The 20,620-nt window shown below is 37.1% G+C and overlaps 1 protein-coding gene across 3 annotated transcripts in view; it reads right to left on the bottom strand.

Annotated features, from left to right (window-relative positions):
• PDE4D (phosphodiesterase 4D) overlaps positions 1–20,620 on the bottom strand; it is a 397,194-nt gene that overhangs the window by 198,283 nt on the left and 178,291 nt on the right. The window contains exon 1 of one of the 3 annotated variants that reach the window (XM_034072749.1): positions 6,181–6,305. The exons of the other annotated variants lie outside the window; for them this stretch is intronic. Coding sequence (XP_033928640.1) covers positions 6,181–6,305 — 125 coding nt within the window. Of the gene's footprint in view, positions 1–6,180; positions 6,306–20,620 lie in introns of those variants that run through there. 3 annotated transcript variants of the gene reach the window in all.

Raw genomic sequence — 20,620 nt, forward strand, 5'->3', positions numbered from 1 at the left:
CACATTTAACGAGTTTGCTTGCAAGACTGTCAGGAGACAGTGCTATAAGCTTTCCTACAGCTACTCTATTTAGAGACAAGGATGTTGTGTGGGACAGTGTTGAATGCTTTGCACAAGTCCAGGTAGATGACATCAACTGCTCTACCCCTGTCCATCAGTTGTGCAGCCCCATCATAGAAGGCCACCAAATTGGTCAGGCAGGATTTCCCCCTAGTAAAGCTATGCTGGCTGTCACCAGGCACCTTGTTGTTTTTCATGTGCCTTAGCATGTCTTCCAGGAGAATCTGCTCCCAGATTTTGCCAGGCACAGAGGTGAGACTGACTGGTCTGTAATTCCCTGGGTCATCCATTTTCCCCTTCTTGAAAATGGGGGTTGTATTTCCCTTTTTCCAGTCATCAGGAACTTCACCTGTCTGCCATGATTTTTCAAATATGATGGCCAGTGGCTTTGCAACTTCATTCGCCAGCTCCTTCAGGACCAGCGGATGTATTTCATCAGGTCCCATGGACTTGTGTACATTCAGGTTCTTAAGATGGTCTCGAAGTCCTCTCCTACGGTGTGCCTAAGGTCTTCATTCTCACAGTCCTTGTCTCTGCCTTCCAGGACTTGGGTGGTGTGGTCAGAGCCTTTCCCAGTGAAAACCAAGGCAAAAAAGTCATTAAGAATCTCATTCTCCAAATGCAGGACAGCCAGTTCTCTTGATAGGTTCCAGAGGAGGCCTACATTGTCCTTAGTCTGTCTTTTATTTGCAGTGTACCTATAGAATCCCTTCTTGTTATCTTTAATATCTTAAAATATCTTAAATATCTTAAATATCAACACAACTGCTGTCTGCGAGCACTGAGTTCTTGAGTTATCTGGACTTATTTTGTGACTGCATGTCTGTCCAAGCTCTCAGATCTCCCTACTGGAGACTGAAACAAAGGTATTTTTTCTTCACACAAGGCTAAACAGTTGTTATCAAAGATCAGCTGAAACTCAGCACTGTGCCTCAGCCATCAAGATGACTACTGTAAAATTTCTTTGCCCAGCTTTTTCCCCAACCTTTAAGGATGGACCCCTGTTTGCCTTCAGTATTTCTCTTGATCTATTCCACTGTATGAAAATATAGAAAATACTGATAGCTATTTAGCTAGTTTCTTAGGTATTTTCATTTAAAGACACTAAGAAGCATAGCTGTCAACAGTATAAAACTGTATATTACTGATAAGAGCTGCTTTCTTTTACGACAGAATTGCCCTAAATGAACCATTATTTTACATTCCTGCTGGTAAAAATGACAGAGTTCAAGTTTCAGCACTTTTGCTCATGTATCCCCTAGTATGTAAATCTACCATCATTCATTGGTGTTTTTCCTGGAAAACGAAAGAAGCTGACGAAAACTGGTAGTATTTACATCACTTCAGTCATCATTTTAGTGTCTATATTTGCCTAGTAGCATTGACAGCTGTAACAATTCCTTTTTTGAGATCCTCATCTTTAAAGTAAGTTTCAGAATCTACTGAGGCTTATTTCCAAAACAGAATTGATGTAACTTTCAATTTTTAATTAAAATTATCTTTACTCCTTTGTATGTAAATATTTACTGCAGTTCATTTTAATCTTAAGAAAAAGTTAACAATTTCTCTAAATTTGCATATAATATTGTTTTATTACAAGTATATAGAAACATACAAATCTATATGAAAGATGTCTATTTAATTTTTAAAATTATGAAAGGTATAAATACTTTGCCAGTGTCTTCTAATCAAGCCTTCTTTTCCCAATCACAAAATTAACCCAATGAAGGAGAGAAACAAATTCATTAGATGCAATAACTAAAACTGAAGAGAAATTTGTACACTTTAAGTGGAAAAAAATATTAAAGCAAATTGTTTTGCTTTTTTGTTTTTTTTTTTTTGTCTGTACTTGCACAATATGTTAATGATTTTTTTCCAAGCTAACAGGTATAAAAACTTCGAAATAAACCTAAAGATTCTACCATTACAATCAGTCATAGGCAATTAGAGTTGAAAATCATGTACTAAAAAGCATTCCAGCTAATAAAACAGACTATGATGTAAATGTTCTTTTAGTCAGAGTTAGCTTAAGCCTCAATTCAGATGCACCACTTTCTAAAGAAGAAACAACAAACAAAACCACAGTAATTAGAGTCTCAGGGAGCCCTATACAGCAGCAGTCAATCATCCATGGTTTTTATTTAAAAAGAAATTAGTAAGAACATTTTTAATGATACAAGTTAAGTAGTGGATATGTAATAACATTTTATTCAAGCCTGTTAGAAGAAAAGCCAGAAGGAATAAAATGCATGGCTTAATGTTTTGCATTTTGTTGGTCTTTGGTTCAGGTTTTTCTTTTCCTAAGTTTTCTGTTATTGGAAATTGGCTACATAATAAATGTTCCTAAATTATTATTCTAAATCTATGCCAGTACTGCTCACAAAGAAGAAAATAACACAAATACAAAGGACTTTATTAGCCTCCACACAGTAGTTTATATTGCAGGGATGCAAGGGGAGGTAGTGTCCAGAGAAAATTGAGATAACCTTGACATTCACAGTGGGAAAGAATGTGTCTTTAACAGAAAGGAGAAAGAACACCATGGGCAATAAGCAAATTATTGCAAGTACTTTGCCCAGAGAAAGATTACATACCAGGAAGATGACAAAGGGGATCGAAATTTCAAGGTACTACAAGAGAGGAGTGTGCCAGTGCTCTATGTATAATGTAGTTATGCATCTTCACTATACTGAAAGGCCAGCAGGTAAGAAGTAAATTCTCACACCAGCTGAAAAATGTCCCTGATGATGGAGGATGAGGTATGAAAGGGAATGCAAATTTTACCATAAGAAACAGTTTTGTAAGTCAGTTGAGATCTTTCTCAGTGCATCACTACAGAATGATATAAGCTGATTTGAAAACAACATCACTTACTGAAGCAGCACTTATTTCAAGCATCCTAAAAGTGTTGGAAGTCATAATTTTCAAAATAATCTACCCAATGGAGATCTACAACAGGGCAGACTGAAAGTACATGATACAGTTTTCATATGCTGAAACAATATACAGAAAAACAAAAAGCAGTTTTCAGAGAGCATTTCAGACAGAACAGAGCTACTAAAATATTACACTGCAGCACCTTCTTTTGAAGTGAAGTTGCTCACACCAACCAGAGAACAGAACAGAAATAAATCAAATAGCTAGTCAGGTCCCTGTTCCAGGTAAGCTTGCACCACAGGTGAAGAAACATTAATGATGGGTTTTAATAAGCAAGTTTTGCATTAATGCTAGACTAGCCAAGTCTGTCAGTCCACCTAACCATTGCACAAGCAGCACCTACTATATACTGTATTTTAAAAAAAGATTTCCCGCTGCCTATTAGATATAATTTCCCTCAATATTCTTTTTTCAATAGAAGAAAATCAGGGGTTTATATCTCAATTAGAATAAATATCTTGTTACCCCACCAATTAGTTTCCAATCAAACCAATTTTCCTTGGAACACAATGTGCTTTGTGGCACAGTTCACCATATATTGGGGGTCGCTGATTGTTTCATTCTGTTTTTATGGACATGAAGATATAACTAAGACAGGAACATTAGACCAAGTCCTAACTCCCACCAGTGTCATTGCAAATGAATCATTTCCATGGATACTATTATAAAACTGACTCTCTTGGTGATTTGACAAAAAAACCTACTTGTACACAGAAGCAGGCTTATATGAGAAACAGGCTTCTTCTTGCTTTTATCAGTAGTACTGCAGTTCTGAAATTTCATCCTATTCCAGAACTGAATCCTAGTGCAGAGTGGGAATTTCAGGTGAGACATCATTTTAAAATGCTTGCATTTCATATTAATTGAAATGTATTTGGTTTTAAAAATGTGAAATGATAATTTCTCATTTTTTCTTCTACTAGCCTTTGAAAGACTCATGATATAAAAACCTAAACCCCAAAATCTCCTATGAAACAGAAATTTGACACATGTCTTCATAAAGACAAAAACAGAACCGTTGCATAGTCTAATTCAGGCTCCAGCTCTGAAGTTCCAATAATTTCTTTTATTTCCACTATATGAATACTTCCATGAATTTTAATCCTTTAAAATATTTTAATTATGAGTTCTCTCAATAGCTCCTGAATAACACTTGGCACTACAAAACTAATAAAATTTTCTGCTTACAAATTATTTATCTACTATGTTTTGCATGTTCTGCCTTAAATTGATATACTGAAAAATATGATACAAGAACATTTTGTGTATATTTGAAATTAACTTGTGCGTAGCACCTTCTCTTTCTGAAAAGACAGCAAGGACTTCCAGCAGTATGGAGTACAATCCTGCACTATCGCACAAATTTTCTAAGAAAGATGAAATACAGGTAAAGAGCTCTGGAATTGCTTTCTATGTGGAAGATCTTCAATTCCTAATACTATTTTTAATGACTGTTTATTTTAACTGATTTGTGTCTGAGCTTGCATGAAAGAAATGCATCCCCATTTATGAAGACTCTGAGACTGAAATGTCACATGAACTGTAAAAGAGGTTACAATCTGCAAAAGTCTAATTATTAAACAAGAGAGAGTCTTCTTTCTGAAAGGCAGTAATACAGTTGCCTCAGACTAGTATGATGCCTTAGAAAGGTCTTGGAGACAGATGTATTACATCCTATCAGGCTCTAAGCTCTTCAAAGACTGTATTACATTCCCCACTGTTAAGAGGGGAGAAAATTTCTCTGGCTTACACACAAGTGAATCAGTAGTGGTAAAAATCAAGAAATGAAGTTATTAATTTGTACAACAGCATTTGAACTTCACAGGGTTTTTTGTTTTTTTTTTTTTTTCTTTCTCCCCCGTATACTCACCAACTCTGATGCAGTTACACTGATGTGAACGCACCAAAGACTGGAGTCTACAAAATGGCAAACCATTTACAGAACAGAGCAATACGCTGTTCTAATACTGAAAAATGCTGATTTTTTCAAACTGTGAACAATTATCAGCATATTCAAGAGGAAGGTAGACTTTCAAAAAATCATGGAGCTCTCTAAGCATTTTATATTACATCAATGAAACACTAATAAGTTAAAAATAGGAAGTTTTCTTGACATAGTACTCAAAATTTTATTAGTTTGATTAGTTTTTAAACAGCATATTATTTTTAAATTACATTTTCAAAAATATTGTGAAAGACTTTTTTTTAATTGGAGAAAGGTTTTATTGAGGTTTTCACATCATTTTTTTTCATTCTCCACGTCAAAGTTTGTATTTTTTTAATTTAAAGTCTACATTTAAGCTTGTCATTTCAATAAAAAGCATTACTTACCATAAAAGCACATAAAGGACTTCAGATTATAAATACTGATTGAAAATAAAACTACTTTTGGGAAGGCAGCTGGAATAAAAGATAATTTTTCTTAAGATTAATATTTTTTTTTTTAATCTCACTAGTTTACCTTCTACCTGAAAGAGTCTCTATGAAAAACTAGTAAAACACTAATAATGTATCAGCAGTTTTCTGATATAACATGGAACTTTACATCTGTTTTTTACACTATGACTTAAGGGAGATTGATTTTTTTTTCTTTTTTTATACAAGAAGTTTCTGTAAGACTTTAAATTCTATACATAAAGGAAGTTTCCTTTCATGGCACAGTTTAAAAAAATTGAAGAGAAAGAAATTCTACCACACTGAACAATAAAAGATAGAAAATATTGCATATAATGACTAACACCTGACAAATAGGATTAAGAAATAATTTGTGACAAATTGAACCTCCTAGATTTGTTTTTTTTGTCTTGACATATTAGAGATAAGAGCCCTAGTTTTCTTGTATTAAAAAAGTTAAGTAACATTTCTTCCCTGAAAAAGTGTCTAATTATTTGTAACTGCAGATACATACAGTATTGTCCTGTATGTAAGGTAAATACGCTGTTCCTGTATTTCTGTAAAACAACTTTGTGCTGCTGCATTTATTGCTGTCACCTGGTACTGTATTTTTTCCTTTTTATCACTATACTGCTCTTCCATGATTCAGTGCTGAATACAAACACAGTGAAATGGGTCTCTATAGCATGTCCCTTCTCCCCTTATCTCTATACACCAGCACAGAATGTTTAAAGGCAACAAGCTGTAAATAATGCAAACACTTTGCTGAAGAATAATAAAGTCTCATACCGTCTCCTCTGCTGTTTAATATCGATTGGCTTGTTAATAGCATAAGGTGATCCATGAATGTTAGCACTCTGGAATCTAGCCACTTTCTCCTGAGTCAGGTGCTCACAGCTAGCTGGTAAACTCATTTTATCTCAGCAGAAGCAGGGTAAGACTAACAGCCAAAAAGATGCATTCCTGGGAAAAGCGGAAACAAAATGCTACATAATTGACTTCACTGAAGTGTGCTGCTTCAAAACAGCCAAACACTCCTGCCACTGGAAAGCAACTGCTCCTCATCTCATCTGCAGCTGGCACCCTCATGGATGCAGGAAGTTGGCTGCTAAATTCCAACCAGTCATATTCCAAGCAATTACTGATTAAACAAGTGGAAAGTCATTCAGGAACAGGTTCCACCCCCCTACGGACACTAATCTTTATTGGTCAAGGCAGACCACAAGCAAGCCTTATCAATTAGAACGAATGTCTAAAAAAGCAACAGACTGAAGTTACTTTGAAGCAGCAGTCGGGCCAGGACAGATACTTTTGCATGTAACAAAAGACCACTGTGGGAGAAGAAGGATCTACCAAAAAAAGTTAAATAACTTCTCAGATTCACAGTATGAACTCAGGCTGATTGGATCTGTTCTACCAGTTATTTCAGGATTTAATCAACGTAAAGACATTGATTAACACATATTTTAGGCATTTTTATATTCTGTGACATGTTTCTTACTGCATTCTCCTCAGTTACAAAGCATGTATAAAAGCAATAAAAACAAGAATTTATTCTGTCTTCAATTGCATAGTAAATTGTTTTCCCATTCTATAGGAGACACTGTGGGCTTTTTATGCATTCAACTACTCAAAATTATCCATGTGATTGCTGTTATTTACAAAAGCACATCCATTTAGCCTCTACTATCTCAGTCTCTGTGCAATGCCCTTAGAGGTCCCAACTACAAAATGCTGCTTTCATACACACTCAAGTTATGAAGTGGATTTTACACTTTAACATGAGAATTTGAGGGATACAAAGGAGATTTACATTCACTGCAGAAAAAGCTCCAACGTGGAGAACTGGAAAACAGGGGAGAGCTGTGTATATAATGTGTAACTATTATATGCACCTAGATCTATCAGGCTAATCCTAATCCTCTTGAATTGCTGGAATTAAATCCAAGAAGGCTGCAAAGGTGTAACCCCAACAGGAAAAAAAAAAAGAAAAAGAAAGATAGGGCTCCTTGCAAAAACAACGGATGGGGGAGTGTACCCGAAAGGAAGATTACCTTCTGCCTGGCTCCAGCCAGGGTGGCAACATTTACCTTTCTGAGGCTGAAGAGCACCGGAGAAGGAAAAAGAACCAAGTGGCAAGAATTTGCCCACGGTGTCTGCTGCCACCCTCAGTGCCTTGCTGGAAGAAGAAGCAATTTGTCATAGACCTTTTGCAGGTATTAAAGTCCTCATGACTCTGTTAAGTGACAAAGCCAGGCAAAAGGGGACAGTCATCTGCCCTGTACCCTTTCCTTGCATCTAATACTGTCAGTATAATGGGTAAGCAAATTTTTAGGTTGATTTTAATTCTATTTGTGTCCTGAAACTTATTTGTTTGTGTACCTGAAGCACGATTTTGCATGCATGACTGCTGTACGATTGAGCTCAGGTTAGGTTCAGTTTATACTACATTTACAGACACTCTAAAGAAACAGGAGAGCACACCTAAATACAACTGAAGTAAGAACAGCAAAAAAAAATTGTTTACTTTTTAAAATGTGACAATAATAGTATGGGACTACCTCTGATTCTATTTAGGGTCTAAGATATCAGCACTGAAAAATCCTTGAGAAATTATTTCATCTTTGTACAACAGAAAGCCCAAATTAATAAATTAGTCTAATCTAAGCCTCAAGTAGCAATTTTCTAATTTGTAAATATAGCCATTACAAAGGAGAAAGACCTAAAAATGGAACAATTCTCAAACCACTACCTCTTAGCTTTTTTACTTTAGTTAAGAAGGAAAAAGGGGAAAAAAAGGCAAGAAAAAAAGAGAAATTCAACATTCATGTAGGAAGCATTTTTTCCCTTCTGTTGTGTTTGTTTGTTTTTAAAGTGCAACTAATGACAGTTTTAAACCAGTATTTCTATATCTGGAACAGATCCTTATTAATGAGATGGAATAGATTCTTTCTACTTCATAATGGGTACATACACAAAACTGGATATGCTTATCCGTGGTACAAAAATTGACTTAATGTATGCATTGAAGATTTTATCTAAGGACTTGAAGTGTGCACAGCAGCACTCTAGGAGTCATGCTATGTTGGCAAACTCTCTGTTGCACTCCTGATGCCTGTGCCCCAACCAGTGTGTTCACTACTGCAGCACTGGATTGGAAGAGATGGGAGGCTTCAGTCTCCATCCAAAAAACCTTCAATTTCTTTAGAGACAATGCTAATTTACTGGGAAATTTATAGCACATGATATTTTACCATCTCACGGTCCATGATCACATGTTGGATGGGGTATCATACCAACTGCAAAGCACTTCCTACAGGTCTGAATAGCCAACTAGGCATGTCTACTTTTATCTTTTTTTCTGGGGGGGAAGGGGGTAGATTTTAACTATGGAGATATTCTAATTTTCAAGTCTCACTGATATTTATGTTCAGTGGACCCTGGCTTTACCTGAGAGGTATTTTTTCCTCAGTGAAGTATAAACTTTTGAAAACTATACACTAAACATGTCTTCAGCTTTAACGTCTTTGTAAAGTATGAAGACAGAAAAAGTGAAATTACTTTTGACAAAATGTTTCAGAAATAACATGTATGCACATAATCAGGCTATATCCAAATGACTATCAACCAGAGAAATTTCAATGGAGCAGTACAGCATCAGGATATATCAAAAGCATTTTGAGACTGGACTGAATTTCATAGAATTTTGGCAGAAAAATTAAAAATGTGTGATTTTGATATTTTAAGAGCAATCTTCATTTTTCACTAAGATGTGATTTAGACTATTTTAAAATATAAGAAAATACTCTTCACAAACATGGTCTAATGTGAGGCGTTCCTACATTAGGGAAAAGCAGGGAGATTGGAACTAGATGACCTAAAGGTACTTTCCAAGCCTAAACATACTGTGATTCTATAATTCTATATTTAAGTGAGTATAAAATTAATTCATCCTCTATTGTGGAGGGATTCTGAGATTTTGTGTTGCCACACAGCTTAATTGAGGTATATAAAAACCCTTGGCAAAAAATGAAATTATAATCATTGTTTGTGTCCACGTCATTATTTAAGATTCAAGTATTAAACATTTTTCTATTTACAAGAAATCTGGAGAGGGATGTTTTAGAAGGGCATGTAGCAACAGGACAAAGAGTAATGGCTTTAAGATGAAACAGGGTAGATTTAGATTTAATATTAGGAAAAAATTCTTTACTGTGAGGGTGGTAAGGTGCTGGAAGAGATTGCCCAGAGAAGTTGTAGTAGCCCCATCGCTGGCAGCATTCAAGTCCAGGTTGGATAGGGCTTGGAGCAAACTGGTCTAGTGGAAGGTGTCCCTGCCCAGGGCAGCAGGGTTAGAACTATACGATCTTTAAAGCCCCTTCCAAACCCAAAGTGTTCTATGATTCTATGATTTTATGATATACTGGCCTTAAAAATAGTTTTTCAACACTTTCTTTTTAATGTTGAACTTTACAAACAGCTATATTTTTGTGTCCTTTATTTACATGCTGAAGTTGCAGTGAAACAGAGGAAGTTATCATTGCGTCTTCTAAGGAATTCCATTCATTAAGTTACACAGTATGTATGTATGAATATTGCCTGCATCAAATTATGACAATGTCTGCAAAGCTTTTAACAGTTAATTTGAATTGTGTTTATCACAAGGGAATAAAGAAGGTATCAAGAGTAACTATGAAAATCTTCTCTTATTTTACACAACTGTTACTACTATTAGATTGCACTGCTTTAGATTAGATGGCCTCAGCCAATGTCATGGGCTTTGCTGGACTACAGAACAATATAAGAAAAAGACAGGTGTTCCTGACATTCACAGGCCAAGCATATGAAAAGATTTTTCTTGGTCTATATACTGCCAGTTCACCTACTAACAAGACCTTTTTTTGTGTGTGTATTTAAAAAGAGTTTCTTCACAAAATTATCCTGAATGACAGAAAATTGACAGGTTGCATGAAAGTTGTTTGTCAACATGGGACAATTTTTTCTGATAAAGATATGGTCTGTCCATAATAAAGTAGTTAAGAATATTCTCTTTATAGTTATGGATTGGACAAATCTCCCTCCCTTTTCCTCCTGAATTGTTTTGAAGATAATCCCTTTAGATATATTTATTTGTTTACCTAAGTCTTCTGAATCTTCCTGTTGAGTATTCACTGACTGCTGAATATCGACAACTATTTATCTCTCAGCAGATAATCAAAAGGAATGAGGGAACATAAGTGTTATTTCAATTCTTCTCTCCTTGACTGATAAATATTTGACTGTCCTTCCCTACCTTTTAGAGGACGAATTTCTCCAAAATTTACTGCCAGTTTACTCATAAAAAGATTATTGCAGGACCTGTGCAAAAATTTGCTCATATATTTTTATTAAGTGCTGACTGTACTCTGACTCACAGTGGCCTGAGAAACTATGCTATGTGTCCAAGAAGCGTCAGCAAAACAAACACACAAAAACAAACAAAATTCCCTAATGTAAGGGTCATATAATAAAGTTGTGAATAAGAACAAGCTCTTCTTTATACCACTGCACAGTCTTCATAGACATATTATGAGTCCATCTGTCACATATGGAGATAAGAAAAATGTTTTCATACAGTACACATCAAATACACATGCTGGAAAGACTCCAAGTTCAAAGTAGTGAGACAAATACTCACTAATGGCATATGCTTGGCTTGACTTTGTAATGTTTTGTTATATTCTATCCTTAAATATGCCTTACAAAGATGAATCTGGTTTTAACATGCATTCTTTTAACTCTGTCAATAGACACTTTTGCTAATGGAATGTGGGACTTTATCCTGCTGCACTTGAGGACCCTTTTTTCTTAATTGACTCCCACAGATTTTTCTTCAATTTATTTCATTAAATGCCCCAGATAATCTTTCATGAAGATCACCTGTTCTCTCCCTTACAAATCATAAAGCCACTAGAACAGCTGAACTGGGTCCATTCAGCTCAGCACCCCATTTGCAACACTGTCCAAGAAGCTTATAATTTATTTGGCATATATACATCCTACTGATAAAACTAGAAAGTTTCTATAGATTGAATTTCAATAATCATATTGTAAGTCTGATATAAAAAATATTTAAGGGCATGAAGTACCTTATAAATGGAAGCAATTAAAAAAGCAGGAGTTCTTATTAATTCCTGTCTCCAATCACAGATAGTCATTGTCACATTATATAGTATTACTTATTAAAATACAATAATGACATACTGCTGTAGTTACACAAAATGCTGTTTATTCATCTCTCCAAATGAACATCTTCCTTGAACATCAGCTGCTACTACTATATTTAGAATGCAAGTTACCAATGCCAATGTTGCTTATTAAACAGGCAAAATATAGACATTTTAGAAGTGTTAGGTGTTCTTAATATGCATTACTTCTGTAGCATACTGACTACCAACTTGGCTGTTTAGGATTAGACTTGTATACTCTGTACAGGTTAATAATCAACTTATTTCTGAATCCGTTTCACAGAATCATAGAATAGTTAGGGTTGGAAAGGACCTTAAGATCATCTAGTTCCAATCCCCCTGGCATGGGCAGGGACACCTCAGACTAAATCCTGTCACCCAAAGCTTCATCCAACCTGGCCTTGAACACTGACAGGGATGGAGCATTCACAGCTTCCTTGGGCAACTCATTCCAGTGCCTCACCACCCTTACAGTAAAGAACTTCTTCCTATATTCCAATCTAAACTTCCCCTGTTTACATTTTAACCCATTACCCCTTGTCCCGTCACTACAGCCCCTAATGAATAGTCCCTCCACAGCATCCCTATAGCACTCCTTCAGATACTGGAAGGCTGCTATGAGATCTCCACGCAGCCTTCTCTTCTCCAGCCTGAACAGCCCCAACTTTCTCAGCCTGTCTTCATATGGGAGGTGCTCCAGTCCCCTGATCATCCTCATGGCCTCCTCTGGACTTATTCCAACAGTTCCATGTCCTTTTTATGTTGAGGACACCAGAACTGCACACAATACTGCAAGTGGGGTCTCCTGAGAGCAGAGTAGAGGGGCAGGATCACCTCCTTTGACCTGCTGGTCACGTTCCTTTTGATGCAGCCCAGCACACGGTTGGCTTTCTGGGCAGCAAGCGCACACTGCAGCCGGCACATGTTCATTTTCTCATCGACCAACACCCCCAAGTCATTCTGCACAGGGCTGCTCTGAATCTCTGCCCAACCTGTAGCTGTGCCTGGGATTGCTCCAACTCAGGTGTAGGACCTTGCACTTGTCATGGTTAAACTTCATAAGGCTGGCATCAGCCCACCTCACAAGTGTGTCAAGGTCCCTCTGGATGGCATTCCTTCCCTCTAGCGTATCAACCGAACCACACAGCTTGGTGTGGTTCTACATTTCTTAGGTAGGTACCTGTGTTTTTTTTTATGTGATACTACCTTCCATGGATCTATTTCTTATTCTGCCAAAACAAATGTGCATTATGTATTTGCACACTATTCGTCAAGGCGAAATTAAAATTTACAATGTGCAGGTGAAAAACTATGTAACCTATTACAGGTTTCCATAGACAACTAATTTTTCAGAAAGCCATTCTCAACTAGAAAATACCAATTTACAAAGATTATAATTTCTGGTTAATTTTCAACTTTCATTTGTTGTTTTATCAATAGCTCCATGAATAAACCAAAGAGCTATGCTGTCCTTTTTTGCACTGCTATTATCAGTACTTTGATTCCCACAGAAACACTACAAAGAGTAGACGTCTCACCTCCACATAAGCTGACTTCCACATTCTGGGACATTTAAAAATGTACAGTATTGATCAAGGAGCATTCATTATCTATTCCTAACATGATACAACCAGGTTGTCTTAAAACCTTCCTTTAAAACAAAATCCCCAAAAATACTGTCCACATGGCTCTCACACTCTACACAAATCACCCATGAGGGAAAGAGGAGGGGGAGATGTCTTCATATTAGTCTAACTAAGGTTATATCATTTTCTGAAGGCAAAGGAGTCTGAAGTTCCACACTGTTCAGGAAACAGGAGGAATTTTTGCTCTAAAAAGGGTGATGTAACATAATTATGGCACATAGATTGCTGCTGGTCCTATCAAGGTGAGTTCTTCCTCTGAAGAATTTTCACAGCACTTTCTTTACAATGCAGTTTTATATGATCTACCACTCTAAAGACTTAAGGGTTTCTCTAGAAACGAAACCTTAAACATCTTTTCCTTCTGTTTCAATTAGATTCACTTTTAAGGTAATTAATATTTCACAGTAGTTTTGATGTTACAGCAACCTCTCAGAGTTCAATGTTTACGGTGTTAGCTCAGACAGCAACTAAGTACCACACAGCTGCTCGCTCACTCCTCCCTCCACACCCCCAGTGTGTGTGAATTCAAAGGTAATTCAGAAGGGAATTCAAAAGTAAAATCTGTGGGCTGAGATAAGAATAAAGCATGATAATAATAATAACAACAACAACAATAATAGTAGTAATGAAAAGAGATAACAAAAAGAGGGAGGAATAAAACTCAAGAAACAACAACAATAACAATAATAGTAGTAGTAGTAACAGAAAACCCAAGAAATATCGACAATATTATTAGTAGCAGGAGTACTGAAAAGGGAGGTAACAAACACAGGAGACATAAAACCCAAGAAGCAAAATCAATGCACAATACAATTGCTCCACCTGCTGACCGATGACCAGCCAGTCCCTGAGCAGCAGTCGGCCCATTCTGGCCAGATCTCCCCCATTTTTTACAGTAAGCATGGTGTCAGTCCGACAGGTGAAACAACAGGGTACACCGTGGTGTGTATCTTCTATATACAGTCTCTTTAGTGAAAGACTGCTCACTGTTAATAGCTGAGATGCCGGTACATACATGCTTCTGGAGCAGCTTTTCCCTTTTGGGGCAGTTTTTCCACAGCCAAGACACATGGCTGTAGTCTGTAGAGATTTTCTCTGCATTGCTAGAGGTGGTGAGACACCTCCTCTAGTGCCAGGGATGCTTCACCTCTTGAACTCCTTACTGACAATAAGTTAGCATACAATGATGTGGTGCTCCACACATATTGCTGCCACACGGTGGTGTATACTGGATTTCATCCAGCGGGGGACTGCACATAGTTCGTGTTGTTAAAAAATATCTCTAGTGTAGCTAATCCCCTCTGATAATGGATACCTCCCTCTGTTGCAGTCCACTTGCCTGGTTGACATAAACGTCTTCCTTGAAGGGATTCCTTTCTTTCTTGACTGGCAGGAATCACCTCCAGAGGCTGAGGGCTTGTGTCCCTTTTCCAATCACCTTGTCACTCATTTTTCAGTCTCTTCCTTAAAAGGGATCTCAGCTGCTTGGCTTCCCTACTCTAATTCCAAGCTACTGACCCCAGTATCCTAGAACTGGAGCATCCAGGTAATGATGTGCTCACCTGAACGACAGCTGAAATATTTTTGCTTATCCCACAGCTCACTTAGGGATAGGGATCAAGAGGTCACCTGACTTGTTCCTGTGATGCTGCTGCTTCGTCCTTTAGTAAACAAGCTGACTTTTGTGTCTGTTTCTTCTTGTGTATAGGGGCAACTGATACTGGCACGGGTTTCCTCTCTGGTTTAGCTGCAGTACCTGCTGCAGGGGTTGGAACAGCCACAGTTCCTCTCTTTTTGTCAGATCTAAAGATCTTCTTTCACCCTTAAGGGTACCAAACAATGTTGAACACAGCTTGATAGGCCTTTGCCCATACTATCCCCCATACACTGCCAAGCATAACTACCCAGCCTTTGGGCAGATCCCTGGGTGGCATCCTTAAATGGTTGTTTAACCTTAAACATGACACGGAACACATTCAGCAGTATGCTTGTTCCTAGAAATAGGACCGTGATGGTTTTGATACAGCAGTGATATTAAAAATATTTAAAATTCTCAAATGTTGTTTTAACTAGCCTGGTGGGGAAGGGGAAGATGTGGGAAGATGCCTCTTCCACAGAGTGGATCTCCAAGGAGAAAAGGTTGAAGATATGATTATTAGAATCATAGAATTACAGAATGGTTTGCACTGGAAAGGACCTTAAGATCATCTAGTTCCAACCCCCTCAAATGGGCAGGGACACCTCACACTATACCATGTGGCTCAAGGCTCTGTTCAACCTGTAATAGTTTCTGTAGATGGCTCCTGAAGTATAAAGATGATGACAGTGTTGAGTACAAATACCAGATTAATTTCATGACAAGCAACTCTGTCTTATCATAAGCCAGTGTTACAAAGTACAATATGACAACCTTGGCCCAGTTCCCATGGGTGACAAACAGCACAACAGGGAACACACATCAAGTAAAGTATTGCATGACGTAACTTGAACAACAAGCACACAAACTGCAAGAGCAAATAAATCATTGTGACTAGGAACTATTAAACTTATATAACGAATGCTCAGAGCAAGTTTGTTCTAACATGTCTTAGTCAGATTTGTCATTATCTCAACGACATGCCCCATGCTGGGTGCCACAAAGGACTGTCGTGTCTTAAACCCAACCAGCAACTAAGTACCATGCAGCAGCTCTCTCAGTCCCTGCTCCCCTGGTGATAATCTACTTTCACACATGGGGGCACAACTCCTGCATTACTTCATATGGCTTTGTGACAGGTATGCTATTATGATTTTATTTTGAAATGTGTTTATTTCTCTTGCAGGAAGTGCTGGGTAGGCTTTCCTTCCCCTTTTCAAACCATTGAAAATAATTAGTAGTTAGTGGTCCTCTCTTCCTATGTAATGGATGTACCTGTTTTTGTTCTATGCCTACTATGGATAAATTCTGATTTCTATCAAGATAAAACACAACCCACCACCATCTCATAGGAAATCATTCTCTACAAAATGGCTTCATTGTATGAAATGAGTCACCTCTTTCCAACAGGGTAAGCTGCAGAGCAAGAGTTAGGAAAAGCCATAATAAGTATTTGTAAAAATTACTTCAAAGCCCTCTCAAATTTTATGACATGTGTTGAAGGTAACTATAAAAATTAGGAGAAAAATAAAAATCAAGCCATTATCTCACTTTTGTATTGTAAATAGTCATTCACACATAATCATTTACAGTAATGTTTAAGTCAACATCATCACAAAACTTTCGAAGCTTTGTAGCAAAGGGTGGCTTTGCCTTCAGTACCTTAATTAAATCCATTCAGAGCTGTTAAACATGGCTTTGCTAACAACTACCAATAAAGACTACTTCCTCCTGTGTTATCAAAGCCTTAAACTAGTGAAAAAAAATTAATTCTGTTCTGTAGTGTTGATGCTAATCAGAATCTTAAAATTCTATACTTTAAATACTAGAAGTTACCCTTGTTGACATTTGAATGTTCTCTGTGGCTTGAAGTTAAAACTGTGAACAGTCATCAGATGACACATGATGCCATCTTAGGTATAACTGAAACAGTAAAAAAACAGAGGGAACTTTCAGGAAAAGCACACTGGAAGCCCTGAGGCAGAGGTAGGTAGGTTATTTCCTACATGAATTTGGGTGAATTGTAAAGGTCACAATTGCTTTTGTTTTCTGTAAGTGACAGTGTAGATTTCACTGTGGACAACTGAAAGATTTTACCCCCTCTGGATGGTGGAAAGGAGAATGCTCACATAATCAGTCAGGAAAGACTAATGGCACTCTTACACATGTCATATGATCCTGTTAACTTTGTATATTTGACACAGCTGACATCACCTTGCTTGTTGTAAGCAGTTTGAGAACTGCTCTATCTCCAAGTTGGCAGTCTTGCTTGAATGTATCTGAAGCAAGCCTTCATGCCTGATGGGAGAGATACTTAAAGGCACACGCTGTTACCGTAGCAGGACAAAACTCAAAAAAATCGTGTGGAACTTACAGTCTTTTTATCCATTCCCACAGACTTGGTCACCTTTGAATAATTTAGCTCTTTATCAGAAGCCACAAAGAGGACTCTGCAGAGTATTCTTCTTTTGATCTAATACAGAAAGGCTCAAAGTGAAATTCTGAAGATGTTAGAATTGAATGAGCACCTTGATTTCAGTGGAAATTTGAATCCACTTTAGTAACTGAATTCAGTTGATGTTGCTGTGAAGAGTCCTTTAGGGAGATATGGTTACTATTGTGTGCAAGCCTTTGTACTCTTCCAGTTGAGGCAGAAGCCATCAGGAAAATAAGAAAAAAATCTGCAGAGAGGAGTGATGTGAGCAGAATAGTCTGAACAGGGCCAAAACCAGACTGCTCATGAGTCATGGGAGACATCCTAAGGCAGGAATACACTCTTTGGTACAAGGAGAAACTCTTAGGTACAAAGTATGTAATAGAGTCAGTTACAGTAACTTTGCATTTGGATGATGCACCTGACCATCATAACATTAAATCAGACCTTGTAGATGGGCACAGATTAAATTTCTACCCTCTGTAGTCTCTGTACATCATAGCTCCTTTCCAGTGCAAGTATACAGATCCATCCACAAAAACTGAGCATGAAAGACGTGGCCTCATCCAAATACAGTTTTAGAATATGGGCAAATTTTCTGTTGAGAACACTAGCAACTAAAAAGCATCAGAGCCACCGTTTATGTCAGTTCAATTTCAGTGCCAAACTCTTGAAGCAAAAAAAGGCAAATATGGAGGAGTAACTAGAGTTTAACTTTGTAGTAAATATCATGATATAGTATAACAGTGCACAACTACATAAACAAGATCTTAAATATGATTTTTCACTTTTGAGAAGACTAAAATATTTGCAGATACAGGACAAGTTTTTATTTTCTGGAAGCAAGTACTGTCCTGAATATCATTTTTAAGCTTAAAAAGAGATGAACTATGCTACAATAAATCTCTATAGCAGGAATGAAAAAATATCCAACAGGTATTGCTGTTATCACTCTGCCATGTGGCCTAATAACAAAACCCATCCAAACATATTAATCACACTGAAGTCTAATAAAATGTGCAGCTACACAAGAATAATAAAGAGATCTCCCAAACTAGCTTAGAACGCCTTCCTCTGAAATATACAAATAACATTAAAGCTGCATCAAGAATTTCATTATTACCTTTGGCTAGTCTTGTAGCTCACAAGGCTGGGGAGGACACAGATTATGTGCTCAAAGGATGGCTGAAACAGGGGAAAAGATGAGGAATAGAGTCATGGTGAGAAAACACGGCAAGAAGGGATTGACAGACAAGACAGAGATAGGACAGAGAGCAAAAGCAGGGAAGTCTATGGTTATACGCAGTAATGATGACATTTTCTTTCGACCTCTGGTGACAGAGTGCAGACTGGCATGCTGGACTGTACTTGTTAGTTCCAGGTCCAAACTGGAAGAGGGCAAAGCAGTAAGTAGACTGCTTTTCTGAACTCAACAAGGGGATATCCAAACATTTTAGCGAATGGCATCCAACAGCCATGGACATTTGTTACGGAGCGTGTAGAAGATACAAAATGCCACAATCTCATTTGTGTTGTCAGTGAAAAAATGTTGTCTTATTATTTACTCAGTGGAGTGATTTAGAAAAATCTATGACAGAATTACTACCTGCAGTCACAAACTCAAAATCAAATAGGAAACCCTAGGTCCCATAATTTTCCTTGAGATTCCTTGTATTTTCCATCTGTGAGAGAGTCACTGCACAAAAATCAACTACCCCTATAGTCCCAACTTATTTGTATTGTTGTTTTTTTTTCCGCGGTCTCTCTGCATGGTACTAGGCCTTTTACTACATTCCAAATATGGCAAGTATGAAGTATGTTACCTCATAAGTATCTGGTATTACCTTAAACATCTGAGAGTATTTGCCCTCAAACTGAGAAACGAACAAAGGTTTTGAGCTTATCACAGCCGCAACAATTCAAGCCAGGTACATTTTCATTTCTGCCATTAGCACACACTACCTATGACTTCTCTTTTATTAGCACATTTATTTCAATACTACAGCCTCTTACACTCCTGTCCCTATGAGTACACAGCTTTAATTCCTGGAATAGCCATTAGAAGATGTGTTATTTGCTCTTTCAGAGAACTTCATGTTTAATTCTGTATCTGCACCATAATGTAGCAAGTATGGAAATTACATTCAGTGCATTCAATATGCATTTGAATCCATTCAAAACCCTGTAGAAGTCCACTGTATAGTATCAACAAAAGTTTTACTTAAAAAATCTAATACTTCAGCTTGTAAGTCAGTAAGACTCTGCTACTAAACACATGATTTGCTTCCACACTTTCTCAAACAGAAAGAACAGCTGCATATTCAATTGTTTTGACAAAACATGTTAAGAAAATACTAGTAGAGGTGGTTAGAACTATTCCAGGTAAAATGTCAGTATTTAACCCCCCAAAAAATTAAATAACGAAATAAAAATCTAAAACAGGACTGCAGTCTACTTCAGCTTGGTCTCTGCTTATGCTATTTCTTAGCACTTGTATGGGCATGAGATACTGCAAGATTCTATGAGCATATACAAGATATTACCTAAATAATACTACTTGCACAGTTGAATGGCCCCTGCACAAGTAAATGTCAGAACTTACCTGAAATATGCCTGTTTCTTTATTTTGCCTGGTACAAAAGCAACTCATTTTAGCCTCAATTACTTTCCTTTTAGGGACCCCTTTCTGAATGGTTCCATTAACTGTGCTCTCAGGATGGTAATACAAGGCTTGCATTAGCTAGTTCTCAACAGGCTCCTTGTCAAAGGACTCACAGAACTCAGATTCAACCTTGTTTTCTGTCAGAAAGCATATGGCACTATGAAATGTGATTGTGTAAAAAGTGAATGGTTTGCCAAACCTGTACCTCACAGTTGATTTTTACCATGTCATGGGACTCACTCCTCTCCACCAAAGAGTGTTTTGAATGAAAAGAAAGAAGTGTAAAGTTGTAGGCATGGATACATAGTTACAATAGTTTTTTAAGAATATATATATTTAAATGCACATTAAACCTTTCCCTTTACATGAAATGCATTATTTTGAAGGAAAATATTGTGGGACAGTAAATTTCTTCATGCATCAAAAACTTCACAGGACTGTGCTTGTTATTAAAATGAGTTTGGGTTTTTCTTTCTAGAATTACAGAGAAAAAAGATTTTTTTTTATATCACTAACAAGCAAGTTTCCCTTCAATGACAAGTCAGAATAAGATACACTATTTTATTATCTTCATCAGCAAAATATAGTAATAGTAGGTATTTTTGATGAACTTTTAATCTACTA

Source organism: Melopsittacus undulatus, chromosome Z, assembly GCF_012275295.1.
Source record: "Melopsittacus undulatus isolate bMelUnd1 chromosome Z, bMelUnd1.mat.Z, whole genome shotgun sequence".
Classification (NCBI taxonomy): domain Eukaryota; kingdom Metazoa; phylum Chordata; class Aves; order Psittaciformes; family Psittaculidae; genus Melopsittacus; species Melopsittacus undulatus.